General features: G+C 44.4%; 3 protein-coding genes across 3 annotated transcripts; all 3 read right to left on the bottom strand.

Annotated features, from left to right (window-relative positions):
- Window positions 1–75: 75 nt before the first annotated feature.
- Window positions 76–10000, bottom strand: LOC118209812 (dihydrolipoyllysine-residue acetyltransferase component of pyruvate dehydrogenase complex, mitochondrial-like). The gene is made up of 14 exons (XM_035385488.1): window positions 9740–10000; window positions 8178–8279; window positions 7770–7894; window positions 7286–7445; window positions 6640–6766; window positions 5753–5940; window positions 5221–5371; window positions 4559–4626; window positions 4082–4192; window positions 3874–3981; window positions 3514–3632; window positions 3185–3347; window positions 2939–3075; window positions 76–2208 (listed from the first exon to the last, which is right to left on the bottom strand). Exons 1-14 carry the CDS (start codon window positions 9998–10000, stop codon window positions 2079–2081), a joined length of 1950 nt encoding a protein of 649 aa, XP_035241379.1. The 3' UTR covers window positions 76–2078.
- Window positions 10001–11223: 1223 nt separating this feature from the next.
- Window positions 11224–14710, bottom strand: pih1d2 (PIH1 domain containing 2). Its single transcript, XM_035384479.1, has 6 exons — window positions 14618–14710; window positions 14162–14349; window positions 13612–13735; window positions 12880–13128; window positions 12420–12694; window positions 11224–11899 (listed from the first exon to the last, which is right to left on the bottom strand). Exons 2-6 carry the CDS (start codon window positions 14342–14344, stop codon window positions 11765–11767), a joined length of 966 nt encoding a protein of 321 aa, XP_035240370.1. The 5' UTR covers window positions 14345–14349; window positions 14618–14710; the 3' UTR covers window positions 11224–11764.
- Window positions 14711–15006: 296 nt separating this feature from the next.
- tmprss5 (transmembrane serine protease 5) lies at window positions 15007–24465 on the bottom strand. The gene is made up of 13 exons (XM_035384516.1): window positions 24159–24465; window positions 21830–21974; window positions 21548–21646; window positions 21052–21165; window positions 20037–20172; window positions 19418–19531; window positions 19233–19276; window positions 18841–19003; window positions 18132–18316; window positions 17527–17625; window positions 16680–16822; window positions 15855–16007; window positions 15007–15561 (listed from the first exon to the last, which is right to left on the bottom strand). Exons 1-13 carry the CDS (start codon window positions 24414–24416, stop codon window positions 15553–15555), a joined length of 1662 nt encoding a protein of 553 aa, XP_035240407.1. The 5' UTR covers window positions 24417–24465; the 3' UTR covers window positions 15007–15552.
- Between the last annotated feature and the right edge of the window lie 747 nt (window positions 24466–25212).

The raw sequence follows: 25212 nt of genomic DNA, 5'->3' as shown, positions 1-25212 counted from the left end.
GACCTGGTACACTGTAATGCTCAAAATGCCTTTGTAAGAACATAATTTGCAACCGCTAATGAATCACGCAAGCACTTGCACCAAAAAGGAACCTTTAATTTCCGCATTTACATTCCAACTCACTTGTGTGATAAAGAACACAAACACTCAAACAATCGGGCGAACGACAGGCAAAACCTGAATCAGGTTACAGGAGCATAGACACTGAGGTGACATGAGTCATTACAGAAGGGGCATTCAGTACACATCTGGTCGAATTTTGGTGACAAAAATAAACATACACCTGATGGCTTAATATAAGCTGTACAATTTAAACACAGACATCCGCAAAGTAAGCACACCACCTCAGTCTTTACGCTGTGGACAGGCCCAAGCCCAAACTGCAATCAGAACCCGGTGTTTTGGATGTAATGCATACAGGTATGCATGTACTGCACGTGCCCATAAACATGTGCACACAAACACGTATACACCACACATACATACGCACACCTGGTACATGCATACGTTGACACACACATCCATGGTGTATCTATACTTAAAATAAATTACTTATACCAAGGCAGTTTATACACAGATGTGTACAAATGTCTGCGTGACCTATTGGTTGATATTTCCATTGAGAATAAGGGTCACATGGTAAGAATGGAAAGAGATAATATAGCGGAGGGTAGAGCTGAATCCCTGTACAGTGAAAACTCATCAAAAGCAAAGTCAGCAATCCTGGTATAGTGAAGTTAAGCAGATGTCATATATATATATATATGTATATACAGGAATATAACTTGGTAAATAGTATTCTAATCTTCTAAATTTTCAATGTAATGAATATTCTTTAGTCTGGGAAGGGGTGATGATAAAATTCTATTGCCCAGGTTATTTGCACTAATTTTTGCATGTTGCATCTTGCTGCAGAACACATTCACTCACTGCACTGTAACGTCTCCAATGAATGACTCTGGGATGAGTATTCAACATTATACCATTTATGTATACACACATAACCCTCAGCTTACAACCTGCCCCACTCAGAAATACATACATTTGAATAAATAAATATTCATAAATATCATATTTCCCTTTCCCATGAAATGTCCCTTTTCATTACATGCTACCATTAACAAAAATGATCATCGTTGTCATTTAAATAAATTTGTATATCGATATTGAATTTACAACCACAGGTTTGCTGTAAGCATGAGGCTTTTACAAAGTTTCCCCCCCCCCTCGTTTCTTACGTAAATGATCTGATTTGGTCTGGGCCTCGCAATTTTTATACACGGTAGAAGACGGTCAATATACTTATTTCTTCCCAAAATACATTTAACATTCCTATTGCAACAAAAAAAGAAGAAAAAAGATCGAAGTAGTGTACAGCTGAGCTTTCTCTGGAGTGAAGGATGACTAATAAATAAACCATCAGCTCTGCAGTCACTATCCACGTTCAGAACCCTTCTGATGAGCCAGTGCAAATGGCCACCTGACACAAAAGTGTGCAAATCCTGTACAGAAGTAGGGCAAGGGGCATCGCTAAAGGGGGCCTGGTGGTTGGGCCTGGGGCGGAGGCTGGGGAATCTAAGAGAAAACAGACAGATAAGTCTGAAAAGACAGGGCTGCTCGCAGGACAATGAACCACACGCCATTAAGGCCAAAAGTTCTCTCTCTCCAGGTTTGAGAAAGACAAGACCACATCCTGTTGCCAAATACCAGGAAGTGGCCCTGTTTTAAAACACTACAGAAGGTTAACTACTCAGTGGTGCAGAGAGGGATGACTGCAGCTCATCTGACCAATCACAGCTCCTCTCTGACTCAAACCAATTCTGTACAGGTCTATAGGTCTGCTAGCCAAACCCTATTCTGTGGGCTGCTTTAAGGGAATCCAGTAAGATAAACGTGTGAGCGGCGGTGTCAGAGAGTGCAGGGCATGGGGGTGGAGAGACAGAGGCTCTGGTTTTCGGTGGGGGGGGGGGGCTGTGTGGATCCTGCGAGCGGGGTACCCCGATCTGTGCGTAGCTGCAGGGGGGGCGGGGTCGGGGCAGGGGCGGGGTTGGGACAGGGGCGGAGTCGCGACGGGCCAATCACAGCAGCATGGTGACGGGTTTCTCCAGGAACTTGCGAAACTCCGCCAGCCACTGGGCGCCCACCGCCCCGTCCACCACCCGGTGGTCACAGCTCAGCGTCACCGACATCATGCTGGCCACGTCGAACCTGGGGGAGCGCCACAAAACCACCATCACACAAACGCCCCCGCAACATGCCACTGCCATGCACGAGTTAACCCTCACACAAACTGACCCTCAATACTCACAAAGCACACAAACTGACCCTCAATACTCGCAAAGCACACAAACTGACCCTCAATACTCACAGAGCACACAAACTGACCCTCAATACTCACAGAGCACACAAACTGACCCTCAATACTCACAGAGCACACAAACTGACCCTCAATACTCACAGAGCACACAAACTGACCCTCAACACCCATAAAGCACACAAACTGACCCTCAATACTCACAGAGCACACAAACTGACCCTCAATACTCGCAAAGCACACAAACTGACCCTCAATACTCACAGAGCACACAAACTGACCCTCAATACTCACAGAGCACACAAACTGACCCTCAATACTCACAGAGCACACAAACTGACCCTCAACACCCACAAAGAACACAAACTGACCCTCAATACCCACAAAGAACACAAACTGACCCTCAACACCCACAAAGAACACAAACTGACCCTCAATTTTCAAGGATAAAAAAAGAAATTGACCATCAATACCTAAGAAGAAAAACAGAAGCTGACCCTTAAGGCCTTAAAAGAAATCAGCACACACAGAAGTTTGTCTGCACAGGGTCAGACATTAATATAAAGCAGGGATGTCAGAATAAAGTGAAATTAAGCACCCCCCGATTCCCTCCTGTTCTCTCACCCTCTCTCGTTATCTGCAGGTAGGAGTCTCTTCTCCGACCCCCCCACAGCCAGGATGCAGGCCTGGGGTGGGTTAATGATGGCCGAGAAGTTCTTGATACCAAACATGCCGAGGTTGGAGATGGTGAAGGTCCCTCCCTGTGAAAACACACACACGCACACACACACTGGTCACCCCACAGCCCAGGAAACCCCACAGTGCAGGTACTGTAAGTGATGCACCCCTGTGCCGGTCCCGCTCAGTCACCTGGAACTCGTGGGGCTGCAGCTTGCCCTCCCTCGCCTTGGCGGCCAGTGACATCACGTCCGTGCTGATGGCAGACAGGCCCTTAATGTGGGCGTTGAACACGATGGGCGTGATCAGCCCGTTGGGGGTGCTGACCGCGACGCTGACGTCCACAACGTGGTTCCTGCGGGAGGGGGGCACAACCCAAAGTCAGGAGCCATTGCCGGGATGGACGTGGATGGACGTTTTACCGTTTTCTCATTGCTGTGCTCATTGGTGCTCAGAAGTCTAGCTTCTCGTTGCTGTAATGCACTTCCTGCTAAAGGACAGCTCAGGACTCAGACACTCACTGGCGAATGATGGTGTCCAACCAGGAGGAGTTGGCCTCGGGCACCTTCAGACAGGCCAGAGCCGAGGCCTTGATGAGGAAGTCATTGACTGAGAGCTTGATGTTCTCTGCCTTCACTTCCTGTGAGAGACAAGCACACACGTAAGAACACGCACACGTATGCGCAAGACCACACAGGCAAGCATAAACATGTACATGCATACATACACAGACAGACAGACACAGACACAGACACAAACACAAACACAAACACAGACACACACACACACACACACACACACACACACAGTACAGGGTAAGTGCCTATTGATAAAGCTGACCAGCTCCTTCTGCTTCCCTTTCCCTGGTCCATAAAGCTCACCTGGTTGAGCTCCTTCCTCAGCTCCAGCACTTGGTCCATGTTGATGTCCACAGACAGGTAGTAATGTGGGATCGTCTGCTTGGACTGCATCAACCGCTGTGCAATCACCTAGGAAACCAGATGAGAGCGGGGTCAGAGCCAATCAGGGACAGGCAAACAGCAGGACGGCCGCAGTAATCCGCGAAACGGGACACAGCCCTCTCCTCACCCTGCGGATGTTGCTGATGGGGATGTCTGTGAAGGTGCCGGTCGGCATGGGAACCGCAGCAGGGGCGGGCACTGGAGCCGCGGGGGCGGGAGCTGGTGCAGGGGGCGGGGCCTGAAGGGCCAAACAAAATGACACAACAAAAAATAGTCTGTGAGATATTGGAGTTCTCCAGGTAAGTCATGTAAAAGTTAGGCCTCATAAAACCCAAAATGGGTGGAGCTATAATTTCTTTACTGATGTAAACCAATCACTGTGGTTTGCTGTGGAAAGCAAAATTGTATCTAGTTAAATGCTGACAACCTCTGTGTCGGATTAAAAAACCTGATGCTGTCAACACAACTATTTAGCAAGAGGCTCAGTTCAGTCACAAATTACAATTCACTTCACAAGTCAGTCCAGGTAAGAAGAATGAAATTAAAATGGTGAAATATAGGAGAAAAGGTCATTCCAGTTTTGAGGAGGGAAGAGGGCACTAACGGGTGCAGCCTTGGGTGGGACGAAACTCTCGATGTCTTTTCTGGTGACTCTGCCATCTGGTCCCGTCCCTGAAATGCAACAACAGTTATCAGTCAGGTTCAATGCTCAGCACAGCCATTTTGTACACCGTCACGTGACTACAGATCATAAAGAGACATACAAAAATGTACGATAACCTGAAAGACTGTTGGTAGAGACAAAGATAACAAGTAAAGAAACCTGATATTTTTTAATTCAATTGAACATTCAAATTCTTGTTGTTACATCATTTTTTGACATTACTTCCATGATGTAATTGTACCAAAGGGCCATTTGTAATTAAGGCCAGGTTTATAACAGAATGGAGTGCGAGTGGAAATGTACTCGAGGCTCTGTGCTGTGTTCTCATTCCCACGTTTCCTCTCCACCTTCCCTTCTTTCACCGAGGAAACAAGGAAAATGAGCACAGAGCACCGGAGCACAGCCTGCGCCACTGAACGCAGCCCATACTGTGCTGGTTCTGTTTTTCGCTTGTGGAGCAAAGAGAACACAACCTCCCCACAGAATTCATCACTTCTACAATAAATCCTCAAAAATAGTTGAAGACCATTATTGGTCTCAAATCTGGGCAAGAACACCAAATGGAAGTGGTGTGTCATTTTCCCACGCTGGGGTGCAGTCACCTTTGACCTGGGCCAGGTCGATGCCCTTCTCAGCGGCCAGTTTTCGGGCGAGGGGGCTCGCGAAGACTCGCCCCTTCTTGGCGCCCGCGGGGACGGGCGGGCCGGGCGCTGGCATGGGGGGTGCTGCGGTCGGGGTGGGTGGAGCCGCCGCCTGAAACCCAAACGCGTGTGGCGCTTTTACTTGGGAGGTGTCAGCCGGGGGGTCAAGACGTCCGTCCTTCTCCTTCAACGCAGCCCTCGATGCTAGTGGGTGCCCTTACAAATCCACCCATCACACTGAGGCCATAGCGCCTGCGCTTCACTACAGCACGTAGTGCCCCCAGTGACCCCCCTCACTCCGGCTTCACTGAACAGGATCTCACTATTGGCTCTCTCGCAATACCCCTACAACCCTCCCAAACACACCACTACACAGATCAGCTGAGCCTAGCAAATGAAGCCGGTACAAAAATAAAGGGATTAACGCAGAAACCTGGCAACCCCAGGGTGATGAAACAGAGCACTTTGCAGTGCAGACTCTGATTGGACGCACCGGTGAGGGGGTGGGGGCCGGGGGCGGGGTGCTGATCTCGGCCATGGCCGTCTCCGTGTAGTCCGCGAAGGCCTGGATGTCGGCCTCGTTCTCCACGATGATGCAGAGCGGGGTGCCCAGGGGGACGTCCCGGGTGCCCTCGGCGATCAGCACCTTGGCCAGGTAGCCCTCCTCCTGCACCTCGAACCCTGGCCAGACACAGTCCTTCACTTTCTCATAGACACAGCCACACGCATAGGCGTGCTGAGACAGAGACCAGGAACAAACGGTCGAGTGTGATACTAGATGAGCTCCACTATCTAGTATTGAATACTGACCACGGTTTCAGAAGTGTTAGGAGCTTTGTCATAATGTTTATAGCAGGGCTGCCCAACCCTGTTCAAGGAAATCTGCCATCCTGAAAGTTCACGCCAGCTTCAGCAAAGCACACCTCGTTCAAAAGCTACAGATCTTGTTGAGTTGCCAATTAGTCAGGCATGCCAAATTAGGATTGAAATGAAAACCTACAAATAGATAGATCTCCAGGAACAGGGCTAGGCAGGCCTGGTTGGTAAGACTGGGGTCCACACCCAAACATACAATTTATTAAGCTTAGTCAGTTTCATTACAGGTGGACCCATAATTGGCTGTAGCAACATCTAGGGAGGGTTTCAGTTGGTTACTGTGGACCAGCCACCTCCTCTGGTTAACCTGGTACCTGTACAGCAGGGGGACAGCAGAAGCTGCTATTTCACACCTGCAATCTCCTGCATTGACTGAGCATGTGCTGTGAATGAGACAGACCTACCGCCTACAACACAACGCAACCGCCCAGTCCAAATTCAGAGAACGTGATAAGACTGGGGGAGAACCGTTTTTGAAAAACATGAATATGGCCCTATACTCACCGATGGTGGCCTTGTCCGTCTCGATCTCGGCCAGCAGGTCCCCCTCGCTCAGCTTCTCTCCCAGCTTCTTCTCCCAGCGCTGTACGGTGCCCACGGTCATGGTGGGGGACAGGGCAGGCAGCAGGATCTGGAGAAAGGAATCGACAGGGCGTCAGCACAGTGACAGCTGGGTATTATCACAAGGGCAACACAACACCAGCTTGCCTTGTTACATATATAACTGACTCCCCGCCCCCGCCCCCGCCCCCCCCCCTCCTTTTTTTTATTTTTAAATTGGTTGTTGATTTTTGGGTGAAAACAAAAACTAGCAGAACCTGTGGGTCTTTAGTATTACAGTTGTCCACCCTTACCTTACTGCAGGAAGCTTTGATGGTAACATAATTTCTGGTGCTATATTACAGTTTACAAACATTCTTGAAGAGGTGGGACCAAGGACATACAATTAATTGCCAGTAATACAATCTTGGTTATGCTCCGCCTTGAATATTCATAAGCTGTATTAGAATTTGAACACATCGGCTTCATTGGTAGAAATACAACTTCCAATGCAACACATACTGTAAGTAGGTGACCATCTGGTTAGAGTAGGGAATCTGTGGCCACCACACAGCATTAGCGTGGGGCACAGGCCTGGAGAGTAACTCACTTTCATGTGCGGGGGGTAGGAGCTCCCGGGAGCCTGTGGGGGTGCGGGGGCGGAGGCAGCAGGAGGGGGAGGGGCAGGAGGCGGGGTTCCAGCGACGGGGGTGGAGGGCGCCGATGCCATTTCCAAGGTGTAGTCCTTAAAGGCGGGAATGAGGTCAGGGCTGGAGGCACAGAGTCTCAGGTGAGAGGTGGGCAGACAGGCCAGCAGGTCCCAACTCTCCTGACTCAGGGCCGCTTATCATCTGCACTGACAACATCCACTATTCCTCTTAGCCGTCTGTTTTAACCAGCAATGCACAGGACGGCAGTGCCACAGATATCACTCATGATCTTTCATCAGCAACCTCACATATCAGAGCACAGGTGAAACTGAACAGGTGAGAGAGCCGTACAGATAAAATTTGTTTCCGTTTATAGGGAATTTGATCTTTGACTGTTCATTGGCTGACTGAGTGAATGATTGATTGCAATAACAGTCAGCTGACCTTTCCACAGTGATGCAGATGGGTGATCCTATAACTACGTCCCTTGTTCCCTCTGGGACCAGAATTTTGGCCAGGTAACACTCCTCCAGCAGTTCGAAGCCCACTGTTGCCTTGTCCGTCTCCACCTGGAGAAACAGGCCACGGGCATGGGCGACAAACATGAGTAGGATCGCAAGTCACAGCTTTTCTTGGGCTGACAGGTCACATACAAATTCTATTAGATGGACAGGTCATGGTCACCCATGTCCACCAAAAGAAAGTCACAGCCACAGTGTTTCTCAGACTGACACATCACAGTCAGTCACAGACAAGTATCAATCACAGGATTTCCCAGGCAAACAGGTCACAGTCACACTATGTTGGACTGACGGGCCACAGTCACAGTGTTATAACAGCCCTGTTACTAACCTCTGCGATTAGATCGCCCTCGTTGATTTTATCACCCTCCTTCTTCTCCCAGCGCGCGATGGTGCCCATTTGCATTGTGGGGGAGAGGGCTGGAAGGTCCACCTGAAGCAGTAAAGAGTTACAATACCTCAACCAGTCAGATCAATGCTGACAATACAGTAACCAATCAAGGCACCAACAGTCAACAGCAGTGGGGCAAGTGCAGCACAAGGAACCAGTCAATTGCAGGTTCAACTTTTAGCCACTTTATCCAGCTTTGGTGGCACAGTCACAGGTGCATACACAGGTCAAAACCTGTTTGTCAGTTATAGTTTCTTATAAACAGAGCCATGTGGTGGATTTGTCCGTTTTAGAATAATTAAGCGCTAACAATTTATGAGAATTAAATTATTTAAAAAAAAAATTATTTTCCATTTATTTGTAAATATATAAGTCTGAGGAGTCAAGGGATCTAAATGAAAGAGTTACTTTCAGTTTGCACACACGTTCATGCACCTACAAACACACAGCAAGCAGACTGTGCGGACTGCTGGACTGGAAGGACACGGTGGAGAAAAGAGGACTGTGGGCACGACGGGGGAAGAAGACCTTGTTCATATCAGGAGTCAGTGGCACCAGGCTCTGCTCCAATAGCAGTCATTATGAAAACCTGCAAATGATTAAGCCACCTCCCACTGGGTGGCCTGAAATTTTCGCAAAAGCTATTCAGATGACTTGGACTGTTTCTTCATTCATGAAAAATCTGACAGAACAGAACCTAAACTACTGGCACAACAAAACGTATTCAACATTTGTATGGTGCCTCTTCAAAAGTACGCAAAATGCAAATATGTATCCCAAGGTTTCAAGCATGCCAGCCGTGCCAGGCCTGCCCAAGTTGTGTGTCAAATTCACCACATTCCTGCTTTTAATTCTTGTTTTTAAAGTGTATGCATTATTTTGTTATAACAGATGCATACCCTCAACCTCCTATATCAGCCTTCACATTATCACTAAAGCTGTCAGTGAAGTCAACGATGCGAAGCCAGTCCATTGCTCGGAGGACATCGGAGGACATCGGAGTTTATGCGCAAACGTTAACGGAGTCGTGAAAACATACAACCGCGATGAACGAATCTTGATAATCACTACTGTAATGAATGACCAGCTCTCGGTTGACACTAGCTAACACTACATATCAAGTTCATGTTCATGTGTTTACTGCAACGGTTTCACCGAACAAAACATGCTTCGTAGCTAGCTCGTTGAATAAACTAGCTGAAGACCAGACCGATTAAAGTTAGCTATATAAGTTAGCAATACATCGTTTCTTGTTGGATCAAAGTAAAAAAGGTGAATACAGGAAAATGCAGCCAGCTCGGTGGTTAGCCAGCTCAATGGTTAACCAGCTTGCAAGCAATCAGGATGGCGAGCGAATTCAGATCGAACTATGATAGCTAGCTAGCAACAGTAGCTAACAAAATGCATTGACCAGCTGCAGTCATGGCTAAAAGCCGTCTGCGTTACCTCGCCAAAAGCCCCGCAAGCATACAGGAGCTACAACTTCAGGTTCAAGTTCTTACCTTCTGGTGAGGTGGAAGGCTGTAGAACCGCTTGCTCTGATAGCAGCACACAATCTGTTTACCTTTCAATGAACCGTGTACATTGGCGGTGCTATATTTTGTGGGATAACAAAGGGGTAGAATCCGAGTCGAGCCGCCTGAATGGTACCTCTTCAGGTGAGAACAGCCTGGTCCAGATCGAGATCTTACCAACGGGCCCGAACTGAGTTGGGGCCGGCTGAGATTGACAGCTTTTCTTAGACGTACAACCAAACGCAACATTTTGTATATTTGGCGTTATTTCAAAGCGTACAAAAATGACACAAAATAACAGAGGACTCCCCCGACGAGAAAATTACTGTTTGGATACTGTGATACCAACGGCAGAATTAAAATAGCCCCAGAAACTGGAAAACCACCCTCACTTTCCAATGACCTCCCCGTCCCAAACCTCACACTTTCCGGCTGTCTTTCTATTCGCCCAGCCGGTACAAGGCCCAACCTACTGTCGTGCAAATCAGTCGTAAATCCGCCTCTTAAAGGGCTGGCTGAGTTACAGGAGTTTTTGGTGTTGCAATGATGTCCTGTCTCTCTCCTTTCCTTTCTTTATTCTCTTCCTGCTTTTTAGAGTCAGTGGGCCTCATTAAGGAAACATGTGAACGATCAAATTTGATGGTAAACTGTGTGTAAAAACGTTTCCAAGAACATTTCAGCATTCCTAATTTTTTTCTTACCTGTATTTGTTTCCTTATGCTAATCACATGAACAGGATTGGGCATAAAATTTGCAAACTGTCAGTATTCATCATCCCATACACCTGGGATACGCATAATGTGTCTGCACATGTGTCATGAATCCCATACTGGTTTTTTGTACATACATTTTAACAACAAAATCAAGATTAATTTAAGAAATGTTTTGTGAATGAGACCCAATGACTATCCACAGATAAGGAAAATACAAAACCGTCTACTGTTAAATTCAGTTTGATTCAGTTACAAAAAATATATGAGAGCTGGTAAAGAAATTGGTTGTGATTTGACCACACCTTTAATAATACCCGACCCCCCCCCCCCCCCCCCCCCGCCACTTGGGAGTTACTGCAACACAAAAGACTGAAAATACTAAGTAAAATACCACTGAGCAACTCACCAAAATATATTATAATCAAAGAATAAAAAATGTCCCCATCTCTCGAAATAAGATAAGTGTTTGGAGAGAAATAATGCTTAAAGATAGACCCTACTGTAAATATAGATCTCTAGGAACTTAGATAAGCTATAATTTCTGTCTACACAATACTGCATCTGTGAAATGATTTAATTATACCGAATAAAGCTAGGAAAGAAATTGTAAAAAGCCATACATACAATTATTACATAACCACAAGTGGAAAAATAAATACAATTCAACACAGGGGTTTAACAATGTAACAAATATTTATATTTCTTAATTTCATATGTAATTAACATATAAATAATAAAGAGGTAGTATAAGCATGAATGCTTCATGACTGTCCACAAATAAATCATATTTCATTTGTGTTAAATCTGGAAATAGTTATTTTAAACTATGCAAGTTACAAAAAGAGTTCCAATAAAAGTGTGGAAAAATCAGAGTTCAGATGTTTTACTTCTCATACAAATAAGGGCTAATGGATCAAAATTAAACATTTATCCCAGGGATTTGTATGAAGCATAACATTATGAACTTAGTCTGTGGGAGAGTGGGGAATGATAGGTGTTTGGTTCTCATTTTACTGATTACTTTTATTACATTTGTGGAAGATGCAATTTCTTCTCAACTGAGCCAGACAACTGAGGTGATATATTTTTTCCAAAACTGGTGCCTAAAAATGTAATGCAAACTAGAGATTACAGATGAATAATACTTCAAATAGTCTTTCATCAACATGGCAAGAGCAGGGCGTATATGTACAATACTGTTCTCCAGAGCGAGGGAGATTCCTATTTTTGGCCCAAATCTTTGTAAGCAGTTCAAAATGGCATTGTGTTTGCAGAGCGGTATGTGCAGGGCAGGGAATGTCTACAGCACAGGCATGGTGACGGACAGTGTGCGTTTCTTCCTGTTAAAGACTGCGCTGGCCTCCTCCTCTCTTACTGCCTCCGGTAGCTCCAGATGCAGGTGGTACGTGTCCCCAACCTCCAGCAACACATCATCCTCAATGCAGACAAGAAAAGCTCAATATTAATCCTGCGGTGGCATTCAACCAATCACAAAAGGGCATACACTGGATGTAATAGAAAAGCAAAAAGGGCCATATTGACTGCCTGGGAAAATATACTGACCTGAATTTAATGCACTCAAAATGAACCCAACAGCTAATCTGCCATTTAAAAAAAATCCACCATTGCATTGTGTGAAATGGCAATCCTAAATCATTGCTAACCACAATATGTGGTTCACGCAAATCAAATTAAGTGGCCCTGATGAAATCAAACTCAAATCAAATTTTGGTTATGTCTATGGTTGTGTTGTGCACAGCTAGACATCGTAGTTCCTCCTGAGGTAAATTCAAATGACATTCTAAGGGGAAGCACTTCTAAGAAGGCCAGGGGTGCAGGAAAATTTCAAAAGTAATCAATTGTGAATTATTATGAACTGTTCTTGGACCGTAGTTCACATTCTGCTCTGGTTGTGGTCTGGATCAGAGAGATCTGTTTCTGGGACGGCTCTGTACCTGGGATAAACTGAGCTGGCACTCGGACATGGAGCGGACGCCGGGCAGCTCCACGGTCAGCTGGACGGTCTTGGCGGTCCCGTCAGCATCCGTGGCGGTGCTGAGCTGGTGCCTTGGGCGCCGCGGCTGGGCGGACTCCGTGCTGGAGATGACCTGGATGAGAGCCGGCTTCGCTGGGCCAGTCCGGTTCTGTGGGGTCAGCTGGATAGGAGGGCTGTCCTCGCTTTCCCCCTGCTCCCCTCGTAGAGAGGAGATCTGCTGGAGGAGAGAGGAGCCTGTGGAGAGCAACTTAGCAGCTTAGCTCTCCCAGCAAGTCTTCCACATTAGCACTAGCTAAGCCCAGCCCAGCTTAGCCTCAGCTATTTGACATTAGAAAGCTACAGGATGCTACGGCTGCTGGCTACGAGGAGAAGATAGTGGTGTAGGAGGTGACAGGCTTTAGAGCAGTCATGGCGGTCACCTGAAGGGGATTTTGGGGCAGGAGCAGACAGGGTATCCTGGCGTTTAGATGCCAGGCGGAGTCTCATGCTTTGGGCAGTGCCTTTCAGCCTGCCGCTGAGCAGGGTGTAGTCCTGGGACAGGCGTAGGCCATGCTGCTGCTGGATGAAGCTGAGAGCCAGGAGGTGGAGCTGGTCCCTCTCCTGTGGGCTCTCCTGCGCCCCCTGCAGCACGCTGGGGTTAAAGGCAACATCCACCACGCTGTAGGTCTCTAGCAAGAGAGAGTGAGAGCACCAGCTGGGTTAACTCAGCACTGCTCTTAGAGGTCCTTCAGATATACTCACAACAACATGCACTGTAAATAAGAGTTCTTCACAGGGGCTACTCAGTGACGTATGGCAGACACAGGGGTGATTTATGGATGCTCTGGCTTGAGAACTGGCTGCTATGAAACATTTTCAGAAGATTCCAGAATACTGATAAGATCACAAACTAGCAAGAGCATAGGAATTACTTGAACTGTCCCCTTAAAGATTATGAAATATAAATAGGTTGCCTGACTTAATGCCTTCCACTTGCTGGTGTATTTATATCATTGCCCAAAGCACTAGCCCAGGATCCATGACATGGTTTGAATAAATAGCAGACAGATTGATCCTGGACCAGCTATGAGACACAGCGATTACCTTAAGTAGGCCAGTCCCACCCAAACATGCAGTCAGCCCCAGTAAAAACGAAACAAGAAGTGCAATACCGCTGTCATCTGACAATGTCTCCAGTCTCCCTCCAACTACAGGAACAGGCTGGGAATGGCCCTTGGGCGCAGGGATTCGTTTCCAGCTGCACAGGTTGATATAGAGAAGCCCTTCCTTCGGCTCCTGTCACACAAACACAGGTTATCCCCCTCATTAAAGGACACCAGGCAGGGTCCAGGAACACCATTGCACTCTGTCTCACACTTAACGGGCGATGCGGCACACTGAGGAGAATGCAGACCTGGAAAACCTCAAATAGTGTGCCATCCCGCTCTAAACCAATCCTTACCTATTTACATGACTATACATTCTGCTTAGTAATGGGGTTTTAGAGTTATGTATAAAAAGCATACAGTAGTTCACTTTCTGGATTTAAAAATAAATATATTATTTCAAATCTGGCAGGGCGTCAGAAACTTGTGTTAATTATCTGAAATATCCTTCATACAATTGCAGGCCGGTTTCTCAGAATAATATCCTATCTGGCCTCAATGTGGCATTGCAGTTTTTCAAACTAGTAAAAGCCGCTACGTCGTATTGTAAAGTTACCTGTACAACCGTGCGTATGCAAGCGTATGCTTGAGGTGGGGCGCAGAACTCGGCGCTCTCCTTAAGCTGTCGGTGTATGAATGTACGGTAGCTTTCGGGATCATTATCGGACATCTCATCAAGCATAGACCACAACTGGCTGGCCTGTTGTAGATCAACCGCTTGGCCGTGAACCGCTGACATAATTCCTAAGGAAAAAGAGGCGTTGCTAACTGTTGTACGTTACAATGATAACTTGCTATGCAGCACATTTAGCGAGTTCATCTAGAGCAAGCAAGGTCTAACTTCATATACGCTTGCCCAAGTTAGATAGCTAACTCTAACCTTACAGCAACATACGAGAAATAAACACAGACGATTAGGCATAACACCAAGGGTAAACGTCTAGCTAACATAAACTTCACATAAAATGTACGCGCATGTTATCTTTAACTGTAGTTTACTAACTTAGATTACCTTGCACGTTATCAAAAGCCGCTCCCGTCTGTGTTAGTGCGAGGCTCTTTTGTAACCATGGAAACGAAAAGAGGACCAGACGTAGACAGCAACTCCCTCTGCTGGATGAGTTAATTAAACCTCACACAATCCCAGTCTATTTCAGAAAAGAGTGACGCTTATTACATTGGCAGTTCATAGTGGACTGATTTGACAAACTGAGTAAGTTTATCATATAAAACGCGAAGAGGTTAGTCAAGTTATAAGGTTAGTCAAGTATGTAAACAGTGCTTAGCCACAATTCTGTTAAGTATAACGTAACTATTAGCTAGTGTAACGCGTGTTAAGATACAGTAGCTATTAAAAAAATGTTTAAATGTTTCTAATATACATGACAAATAACAGGCACGTGGAGTTAAAACATTTATTCATCTTAATTTATTGATATAATAAAAGAAATATACTGTATTTTATAAATATGTTTGAATACAGGTAATAACACACATAAAGGACAAACATTTTTAAATAGGAAAACACAGTGACCTAAACTGTTATTTTTACAGAGTGAATAATCTTTGTATTCATACAATTACAAATTAAAATGAAAAAAAAAAACAAAACAAAAAAAAAAAACAGACATTAATCACTGTTTAAAATCCAGTTAATTTCACCACAACCAGCAATCTCTTTGGTTTTCTTTCAGACAATGAGTAAAAAAAGCAGTGAGTGGGTTCCATGAAAAAAAAAGAACTCTATGTATGTGTGTGTACAGTATGTTTGTGTTCCTTCACACATGATAATACAAGTGGCTTAGTGCATTGGTCATAAATACACAAAACACAGCACTGATTGTGCATGTTCTGTATCCCTTGCACATGTGAAATACAACTTTGGACAGCTCCTTCTTTGCAGATCTTCCCTGCTGTCCCATCCTGTCTTCCCTTTTCTTTGTGTCTTCAGTAGTTCTGGCCAAAATAGGAGAACAAATTGTTTTACTTTTTATACTGGAAAACAACGCACACGATAAAATAGAATTGTTAATTCCAGATATTACTGCTGTTTGGCATTTGGTATTTGCAATGTGTAAGACAGGTTTTTAGTGTGTGGACACATTCATTGTGATAAGCTACAATTATTACCAACTTTTACATTTTGTATTTCTGTCAGCATTATCTAAGCCTTAGAACAATGCATCTCCAACTTAATTTTATTTCCCTGCTTATGCATTCTTAAGCTGGCAATTAAAGAGGAGCATTACCTCAATCATCTCATATATCCAGCCCAGGAACTCTGCCACCTTGGTGTAAACGCCAGGATGGTTGGGCTCGGCACAGCCTGTCCCCCAGCTTACCACGCCAACCAGTCTCCAAACGCTGTCATCCTGGCACACCAGGGGTCCCCCGCTGTCCCCCTGAGGAAGGGCATGCACGTCAAAGACCTTCATCTCATTTACCCAAAACAGCTGTCTGCAGGCCCGAGTGCAGGCTTCTTAAACTGAACCATAAACAAAATGGCATTCACAAAATGAGAAGATTTGCAAGCTAGGTTAAACTTTGTATTGGAAAAAGCTGGAGTGCAAAAGCTGCAAATGTACAACATTTTAGTCAGAGAAAACAAAAAATGCCACAGGATTTTTTTTATACTGATGGCAGCCTCCCACAGAATGAAACAATTTGTACAAAACTATTTTGGACAGTTAGCTGATTGTGGAAATTTCTCCTACTCTTTACTTTGCGTGCACATTTCTATTCCGTTTGTAAGGATGCATATTTACTGAAAATTAGTATTGGCGTTAGTAACAGTGTGGGAAGGCTGGAGGGCTTTCTTCCGTTCAAATACTAGCTGGAAGATTGCATCTTAATCTTAAAAAGGAAACTACACTGTAATGAGAACTATTGTGTATGGCTGTACAGACACTGACATTTGATTCCGAATTACGTAATGTTATGTCTGCTTAATTCGTATCAGTTACTTTATAGAAACCATAATTATCTACGAGGACATCTCTTACAATAGCCAGCCAAAAGCAAACGAGCCAAAGCCATGGAGATGGGGGATACTGATGGAGATTTAAAGAGCTGACCTGGCAGGCGTCCACTTTGCCCTCAGTGTAGCCGGCGCACAGCATTCTGGGACTGATCTCTCCGTTATACATGCAGGAGCTGTTGCATTTCTTTGTGCTTATCAACGGGACCGGTGCTTCTTTCAGCGTGTCCGGGATATGGACTGTCAAAGAAAGACGATGCCTATGCATACATTCAGTTCAGCCTATTTGTCACATTCTCAGCCACATAGTAAAATATAGCAAAGCTTCAGGCAGGGCAGTGTAGCGCAGTAAAGCACTCACATGCAGCACAGTGCACAGAACAACAAACCCAACACAAGTATTTTAAGACTGTTATCACTTTAGAGTCCAGTTTGTATCAATCAATCAACTTTTCACCACTGCTAATGATTGCTAAATCTGAAAATGTACACAATTGCTGATATCCTGAAGTTGTGATATCAGAAATGTGTACTAATCTATTGGAAAAAACGAAAGCATATGAAAAATATGTCAGCACATTTAATGGAGTTCAAAATGCTTTCTGAATATCATATGTATATTTAATATACAGCAATAAAAAAGAGTGCACAGTGTTTGTGTTTGAAATCAGTAAGACACACTGTAATCCCTGGTCTTGGAGGGTCATAGAGTTTGCCGGGATTGACAGTTTCCCATCACTCACTTGATCCATCAATGCAGCTGGTTACACAATGAATTCCCCTCACCTTGTTTCTGGGGTCTAAAGTGGTTGCTGATTTTAAGGTGGAAACCAAAACCACAGACTCCATGTGTCTCCAACACCAGTGTATACAGTATCTCACTGACTGTAGACATAACACGAGATAACCCAGCCATGCCAGAGTTGCATGTAGGGTGTTAGTACCCTCGTCAGGTTGAGTGTAACCCCATCCGGAGATCCAGCACTGTGTTCCTCCTGGGAGGTCATAGTCATACTGTGGCAGGCAAACTGGCCTGATGGTGTCTGGAATAAATGAAAACATGAAAATATATGTTACTGTATGCATGTGTGAAAGGAGAAAGCTGCCTCGTTCGCCACTGTCATAGTCTATTTGAAGTGTTATGCAAGAGTGTTGCAATTTTAAAAAGGAAAGGCAAGATAAAAATAGCATAATAAGGGCACAGACACGTGATATCAGTGTGTTATGTGCCCTGTGGCCTGGTACCGAATCCTGGCTCTACCAATCTTGGCTCTGCCAATGTGGACTATGGCCACCAGCTACGCAGGGCAGCGCATGATTGGCTGTACTGTTGCCCAAGGACTGGATGTTCGTTTGGCAGGATTGTGCTTGTGTCTTTACGCAAGTCCAAATCCTCAGCATTTAAAATGGGTCAGCTAAATAAGATTGAGCTAAATAACCAAGTAAACAGCAAAACTAACCAAAAAAAACAAGTATATATTTTCATTATGTCTGAATTTCCATGTCTATCAACACTGGGATTGACTAGCATGCTGTGCAGAAATCCCACCTGTAAAATTCAGAGGGGCCTTGAGTTTCATCAAGGCGATGTCATTGTCATGACTCCTGTGGTTGTAGTTTTTGTTGTAGATGATCTTGTCCACCGCGTACCCCGTGTGCTGGGCGAGCTTGGCTGACCCTCGAGTGACCATGCCAGCATACACCATCCAGCTGGACACCTGAGGCAGCCTGTAACTTCAGAGCAAAGGTCAGCCGGAATGCTGCACTGACTGTGTGTCATTTTTAACCTCTTCACTTCACTCTATTATCTTCAGAAAGTTTGTTTGTTATCAACATTTTCTCTCCCTTTTCCTGCTCTTCCACCCTTTCAGTTCACAGGAAGTGTGTGTACTACTTCAGTGCCCAAGGCCTAACTGCCACGGCTCAATCCTGTGAGGTCACGGTGATTGACAGGACTCAGCCTGTGGCCTTAGTGAATGCCTTTACTGACTTAGTCACTTGCGAGTTCTAACTTTGTTTATGAAAACCATAAAACACATACGAATGACCATATTTTGGAGCCCTTAAAGAAACAGTAATATTATGCTATCATTAGACATGATCCACACAATATCAGCACCTGCGTTTCAATGCTTCATATCCTATCCTATTGATATTGTGTCCTAATATATCATGGAGGCACAATATGGATACATATATCACATGATTGTGGTGTTAAACTGTTGTGCTGCTTGGATACGAATAGTGAGGGCCCTTACTTGTGGACGCAGTGTGCGGCGGTGACAATCCATTGGCTGGTGATGATGGAGCCTCCGCAGGTGTGACGGTTGCTGTAGTACAGGCTCACCTGCCAGGGCCACCTGCCCAAAGTGGCCTCCACGCCCCCGATGATCCTCGCAAGCTTGGCTCGAGTCCCACACTCTTGAGGAGATCAACAGATCCACCAGGCAAAAGTCAAACAGGTGTGTGTGTGCGTGTGTGTGTGTGTTTGTGATTATGCCTGTGTATCCCTGACTGTGCATATGTACACAGATGTACAGAGTACACCTATATCATTTGGATTAGCTTCTTTTTCTTATTCAGTCATTAAAGTTATTTTACATTGTTAATGAGTAATTCTTTCATGAGTCTGTATTTAACTTTAACTCACCAAAGCATTTCAATGCTATAACCTTTCCTGTGAGGCAACTTCCCCTACAACAGATACAATCAAAAAAAACAGAAACAACAAATGCAGCTTTTCTGATTGGGAATGTTCATTCTTTGAATAAGCATGCATGATATGGTAAACTAATGTATAACAATAAAAAAAAACATTTGGGGAAAAATATTTACCTGAATTGCCATAGGTTTTCAAGACTGTTTTTGTGTTCTGAAGTAATTTGAACAAAGCCATCAGTGTAATTGGGTCCAATATCAGTCAGGTTCACTCCTTTGTGCTTGGTTAGCCTGTGAATACAGGTTTTTATCGCATTTGATTAATCTGAAACAACTTTTAAATCCCTATTTCCCATTTCCCCAAATATGTAATATCCATCGTAATACTAACTGTTGCGCCACCAGTTCGGGAGGGTTAACATTAGTGCATGTATACATCTAGCACCTGTTAACCTGGGGAGCTGAGACCTGTCCTACCCCTAGTGGGACAATGCTAACCTATACGAACTACCAGTCATAGTCATGAAAAGATATAGTTAACTCGCAATATCAAAGCAGGCGTAAATATTGCTTCATCCATGCTTCTAGAGAAAAGTAGGGGGTCAGTGAATTTAATATCCCTGAAGGTAGGCTCATACAGCAATGCGTATAAATGGTTGGCTATGCCCACTCAAACAAACAGTTTCCCAAGGTTTTTGCTTCTAAAAGCGCAAACCTAGGAGCCCTTTGAAAAATGGCCGACATGCTTTTCTGTCCCAAAAGTGGCACGCCCTGCTGCCTGTTCTGGTGCACTGACCTGAGGTAGCCAAGCTGGCGACACACCAGCGTGCCCAGCGAAGAGTTCCAGCGCTCGTAGCACACGGGCAGCCACGTCTGCAGCTTCTCCAGCTGGATCTCCAGCAGCGAGTTCTCCGGGCTGATCCTGTAAAACACTGAGCCTGATTGATTGAAAATCCCTCCGTGCGCCCATCCAATCATATCGCAGGATTCAGAAGCATGACTGAACTTTGGAACATCATTATTACTCATATCATTATCACTTTTAAACTTTGAAAGAATATTGACTCACCTAAGTTGAAGGGACGCAGGAACAGCATTGGGAGAAACATGAAGAGCCAACAATATGTCATCAGTGTAATGCACATTCAGAAAAAGAACACATACATGGTGTATACATTGAGGTGTAAGTGTTCAAAACAAAACAGCAGATTAACAGGGAAATTGTGAACAAAACTAGGGTTTGTGGGGGTGGGACACTGAAGTCAATCACCCCACCGGGCTCCACACATCCTTTGATTCTACAGGGAATGCCATGCAATTTTTTGTTGCTCATTCTTTTCTCCAAACTTTAAACCCTGTAGAATTGACTGCTTTAAATGTATCGTGCATTGCAATGGTGCAGATAAAAAGCAAATTACAGTATATTTCACCATTTAGCAGATGCGTTCACCCAAAGCAACTTACACAGATTACATTTTTACACGCAGTCATTTTATAGAGCTGGATATGTTTACTGAAGCAATGCAGGTTAAGTGCCTTGCTTAAGGATACAGCAGTAGAGCCGTAGTGCACCATTCAACTGCATCAGATGAAATCCCACTGGAATTGTGCATACTACTAGCATGAACAGCAATTTATCACAATGGCATTTATCTCTTTCCTGGACCTACTCATCTACTAAAGAGACAGCCACTGATCTTAAATCAACCCACACACTTTACACAGATTTTTTTTGGGGGAAGGCATAGGATTAAGGGTGTGCCAGTTGATCCTGTATCAGCGATTTGGAGTAGGATGTGAAGGCCACTGACCTTTCCTGGGGTCAGTGACAGAGATGTCCTCAGTCACATTGCAGAAAGAGGTCTCTTTGGTGTCCCCCAGTCCTGCTGGGCTTTGAGTGATGGTAGGCCTCAGCAGCAGTTTTACTGGAATGACAGACAACAACAATGCTGGTTAAGCTTCAGTTCAGAATGTCTCTCACTGTTTAATATTCAAAAAGGTCAAGTCAGTTTAATTCCCAAATTTGTAGTTTCACTTTAAAGTCATTCTATCCTCCAGATGCCTTCATAAGGTATACACAAACTAAAACTGATTTCATTTCTAATATATGAGCTCATATATTTGGTAAAAAGATGCATAAATATTGTATTTAATTTCAGAAAACGTATTGCATAACATACACATATTGCATTTCATACACAATGGAATGTATATTTGACATACATCATATAGCCCAATACAAAAACACAGTGAGCAGAATGAAAGGCCAATCACTCTCCAGGATTCAAACACAAATTAGTTTCTCACCTATGAACCAAACACCAACAGCCACACCCCCCAGGATTCCAACTGCACACACAGCGGCCAAGACTCTCACCAGCCTGTGGGCTGTCACCTTGGAAGATACTGAAGGAACAAAAAAAAAACACTAAGCATCAAAATTGTGTTTCTCGTGCACGCCCATACAAAGAGAGGTCTGCTCTGTTAGGGAAAACTAGAATTTCATCTGAAAGAATAAGGTCTGGCAAAGATTGCTATGTTCTTTCATCAAGCAGTGTGTATGATATGGGGTAATACTAGAGGGCTTGCCTTTACTCTCCGGGTGGATTTCTCTTAGCCAGGCCGGGTTGCCGTGGACACCTGCGGCCCCCTCTGCACCTGTCCCGTCTCTTCCAAAAGGGTGTGGGACAGCTCCAGGGTTTTCAATCACAGACAGCGTGTCCGCTTCAATACTCTACAAGATAAAAGATGGTAGGGACTGCAAGCAACCATAGCTACATTCTCCTCTATTACATTACATTACATTTATTTAGCAGACGCTTTCATCCAAAGTGATGTACAATAAGTGCACACCGAAGGCCATTGAAACAACTACAAAACACAAGTCCGATAAGGTACAATACTCAGTTTGTACAGTTAATCATAGCCAAGAACACATTACAGTCCAGTTCACACATTGAACATTACTCCGACCTAAACTATGCTAAGTCAAACTAGGAGGCATTACAAGCTACAACATCAAGACAATGATACAAGGCACAATAAGTGCAGGATGGAGGACAGTCTGGATAGTCTCAAGGATGGTTATTAATTCGTACAATATTTGTTTTAACCCATTTTTTAATTTTCCATCAAATTGAGCTGTGCATTTGTCACACAGGAAGAGTACACCTCATGTACAGTTTGCACAGCCAAACCTCAGGCAGCTTATTCATCGGATTAATTTCTCTTGCACAATGAAATGAGAATTAACTTGAGAGCAACTCTCCCTCCCTGAGCAATGCCAGGGCCAATTATGCACTGCCAGGCAGGTCAGGCTTTGATACCGTCCACACACTGGAGCCCAGTGTCTTAGCTGGATGAGTCACCCAGCAGCCCCGATCCCCAGGTGAAGCTCTATGTAATAAATAAAAAAGACACACACACACATTTCTGCCTTTCGCAGTGAAATGTGAAGCGTGAGCGCGCTTCAGGTTCTTTTCTGTCTGCCTTCATGCGGTCCCCAGCATATTATCAGCTTACACGAGCCATTTCTTCAGACGGTTTTAATTAAGGCGCTGGAGAGCCGCGGACAGCCCGCTCAGGCGTTCCCAGGTGTAGCGCACAATGTCTCATTCACCGGGAGGGGCTCTTCCCCACACGCGGGGGGTTCAGAGTGAGGTAAAGCCAGGCTCCGCCGCCACCTGTGAGCGCTCAGAGTCTGTGATTCCCCCCGTGTCTCCTGACACCTCCCGAGGACCGGCTCTCAGCTGCACAATGGAGCTCGCTGTCGCTCAGGGACGGGGGGTGAAAGCACAGACCTTTACATCTGCACCGCTCGCATCTGCCTCGCGGCCGAAAGCCGTTAGTAAAGCCGTCTTCAGATTAATGCAGGTGTAAAAGTTCATTGCCTCGAAGGAATCACAGCTCCTTCGTGAAATCAGTGTGTAAGTCCATAGGCTTCTACTGTAACATCTACAAATGTATAAATTCTACTGTGAAATTAACAACAAGTTTCTTGGAAGCGAAAGCCCGAACGGTTTCCATTTTCGTTAAAACTTAACATGAAACATGTATAAATTCACAAGGGAACTCATCTGTTCGTATATATTTTGAAAAGTAGGAAATAAATTTGTAAGGACTGACCTCTCGAAAAAGAAACTAATATGACATGTGCATACTTTTGTTATGCTATGTCTCAGTTCTACATCTCAGGGGTTACAAAGATATAATTGTTCCATGCTTTATATTTATCCATCAAAACTGAATTAAATGTGAAAATCTCAATTGTTGCTCTGTTCGCTTTCTTTTCTAAAGCAAAAATGATTATTCTTAAGCCAAAGTATAATAATCTTTTTTATATAACAGGAAATCTTGAGCTGCTATAAATGGTAACTCATTTTTACTTTTTATGTTTTTTTTTGCAATCATTAAACAAAAGTGTGTATTAATGTGATATATGAATATACTTTGAGTTGTACACATACAAACCATACATCTTTTCCCCCTCATGATTATCATACCAACACTAATATTGCTTTCAGTAAAAAAACGAAATAAAAACTCTAAAATAAGTGCAATAAGGCATACTTATCTGAACAATTACAATATCATAAAAAATTCAATAAAATTTGTCTTTTACATGCGAGTGTATCACTCTTTAAAGTGGAAGCCTTTTTATTGCAAGATTGTTAAAACGTTATAGATTAATAAAGTACAGAACACCTATAGCCTATTGTCGTAGTAAGTAAACTACCCAAAATCCCAGATTGATTAAATTAGAACAGCAAATGTGCCAAAATGCGTAAAACTAATCTTTCTTTCCAGCACGATCATAGGCTCTAACCGCAGATTTATCAAACTCAACATCCGATGAAACGGAGTACCTTACCCTACAACAGTGCCAGGGAGAGTGTGACGGCAGCCCGCGGTGCCTTACCATGTTTTCCTCCGGCGTCCGTGTCCAGGAAAGCGCGGCGGTGATCTGTGAAACGCCGCGCGGGGGAGAGAGAGATGCGCCGAGCGCCCAGCTGTGCGATACTTTGCCATTTAGCAGAATGCAATGCGGGATTTTCGTTTGACAAAGAGACAATGAGGTCAGCAGTGGCGCTAAAAGAATGAACCTGTTGTTTTGCCAAGGGGGGTCATGGGGCCTAGCCAGAGGCTGGTTGAACCAGTTCTTTGTGGGGGCAAACATCTCCAAAGATACCCCTCCGAGTACCGATTGGGTACCGGTTGCTTAGTTACGCTCCTACCTGTGCCAGCAGAAGGGTCCACTTTGTTTCAGAAGTGGAGCAGCTGACAATTCGCAGAGTCCAAGCAAAGGTCATTATTACGGATTGTTGAAAAGTCTCACATCACTCAATCCAAGTAATTACAAATCAAAAGGTATGTTGCTGCTAATCTGAGGACTGAAAGAACTAAATAAACATTTTTCTGATCAAGCGCTGACAGACGTGCTCAGCATGCTCTTCTTCCTTAGTAACAAAAAATGGAATTAATTATTTTTATGACATTTGTTTTCTTATCTGTGAAATTGGTGAGACTGCTGAAATACTGATGATTATTATATAATGTCCAGAAAAAGACAAAATATTATTTTAGCTCTTTTAGTCGCTACGCAGCTTTTACTGAACTTCTTCACTGAAGAGTTTTTGCACCAATGGAATAATATGATTGAATGTGGTGAATTTTAAGTTTAACTGGTTATTCTTTTCAGTGCCTGAATAATTCTGTAAGCAGTTGTCTGTGCTGTTGCAGTATAGGCTACTTTAATGTGGATTTTGTTTTCCAGATCTATTTTCTCATCTGGTTAAATAAATGCTGTTATTGCACCATATAACAGTGCACTGGTTGTGTGTACATGAATACAATAAAAAAATGCAAGTATCATAGAGGATTTTACAGAAGTTATGGAAACATAAATGTATCTATCTGATTATGTCAAGCTGTGAACTGTTGAATGGAGAGGTCTCAAATAAGACCCATGGGGT

This window comes from Anguilla anguilla, chromosome 12 (genome assembly GCF_013347855.1).
Source record: "Anguilla anguilla isolate fAngAng1 chromosome 12, fAngAng1.pri, whole genome shotgun sequence".
Taxonomy (NCBI): domain Eukaryota; kingdom Metazoa; phylum Chordata; class Actinopteri; order Anguilliformes; family Anguillidae; genus Anguilla; species Anguilla anguilla.
Note: the sequence above shows the minus strand (reverse complement) of the source record. Positions and strands in the feature narration are given on the sequence as shown.

What these genes read in the sequence shown, in the direction of transcription:
- LOC118209812 (XM_035385488.1), bottom strand. Translation starts at nt 10,000, where the DNA reads ATGTTGCGTTTGGTTGTACGTCTAAGAAAAGCTGTCAATCTCAGCCGG. An exon ending in GACGGACAAGGCCACCATCG is followed by an intron (nt 5,941 to 6,639) that starts GTGAGTATAGGG and finishes GTGTCTGGCCAG; the next exon opens with GGTTCGAGGTGCAGGAGGAG. An exon ending in CGGCCCCCACCCCCTCACCG is followed by an intron (nt 5,372 to 5,752) that starts GTGCGTCCAATC and finishes TTTGGGTTTCAG; the next exon opens with GCGGCGGCTCCACCCACCCC.
- pih1d2 (XM_035384479.1), bottom strand. Translation starts at nt 14,344, where the DNA reads ATGTCAGCGGTTCACGGCCAAGCGGTTGATCTACAACAGGCCAGCCAG. An exon ending in TGCCCCAAAATCCCCTTCAG is followed by an intron (nt 12,695 to 12,879) that starts GTGACCGCCATG and finishes TGCTCTCCACAG; the next exon opens with GCTCCTCTCTCCTCCAGCAG. An exon ending in GCCAGCTCAGTTTATCCCAG is followed by an intron (nt 11,900 to 12,419) that starts GTACAGAGCCGT and finishes GTCTGCATTGAG; the next exon opens with GATGATGTGTTGCTGGAGGT.
- tmprss5 (XM_035384516.1), bottom strand. Translation starts at nt 24,416, where the DNA reads ATGTTTGCCCCCACAAAGAACTGGTTCAACCAGCCTCTGGCTAGGCCC. An exon ending in TGTTGGTGTTTGGTTCATAG is followed by an intron (nt 21,166 to 21,547) that starts GTGAGAAACTAA and finishes CTGTCATTCCAG; the next exon opens with TAAAACTGCTGCTGAGGCCT. An exon ending in TATAGCATTGAAATGCTTTG is followed by an intron (nt 19,004 to 19,232) that starts GTGAGTTAAAGT and finishes GATCTCCTCAAG; the next exon opens with AGTGTGGGACTCGAGCCAAG.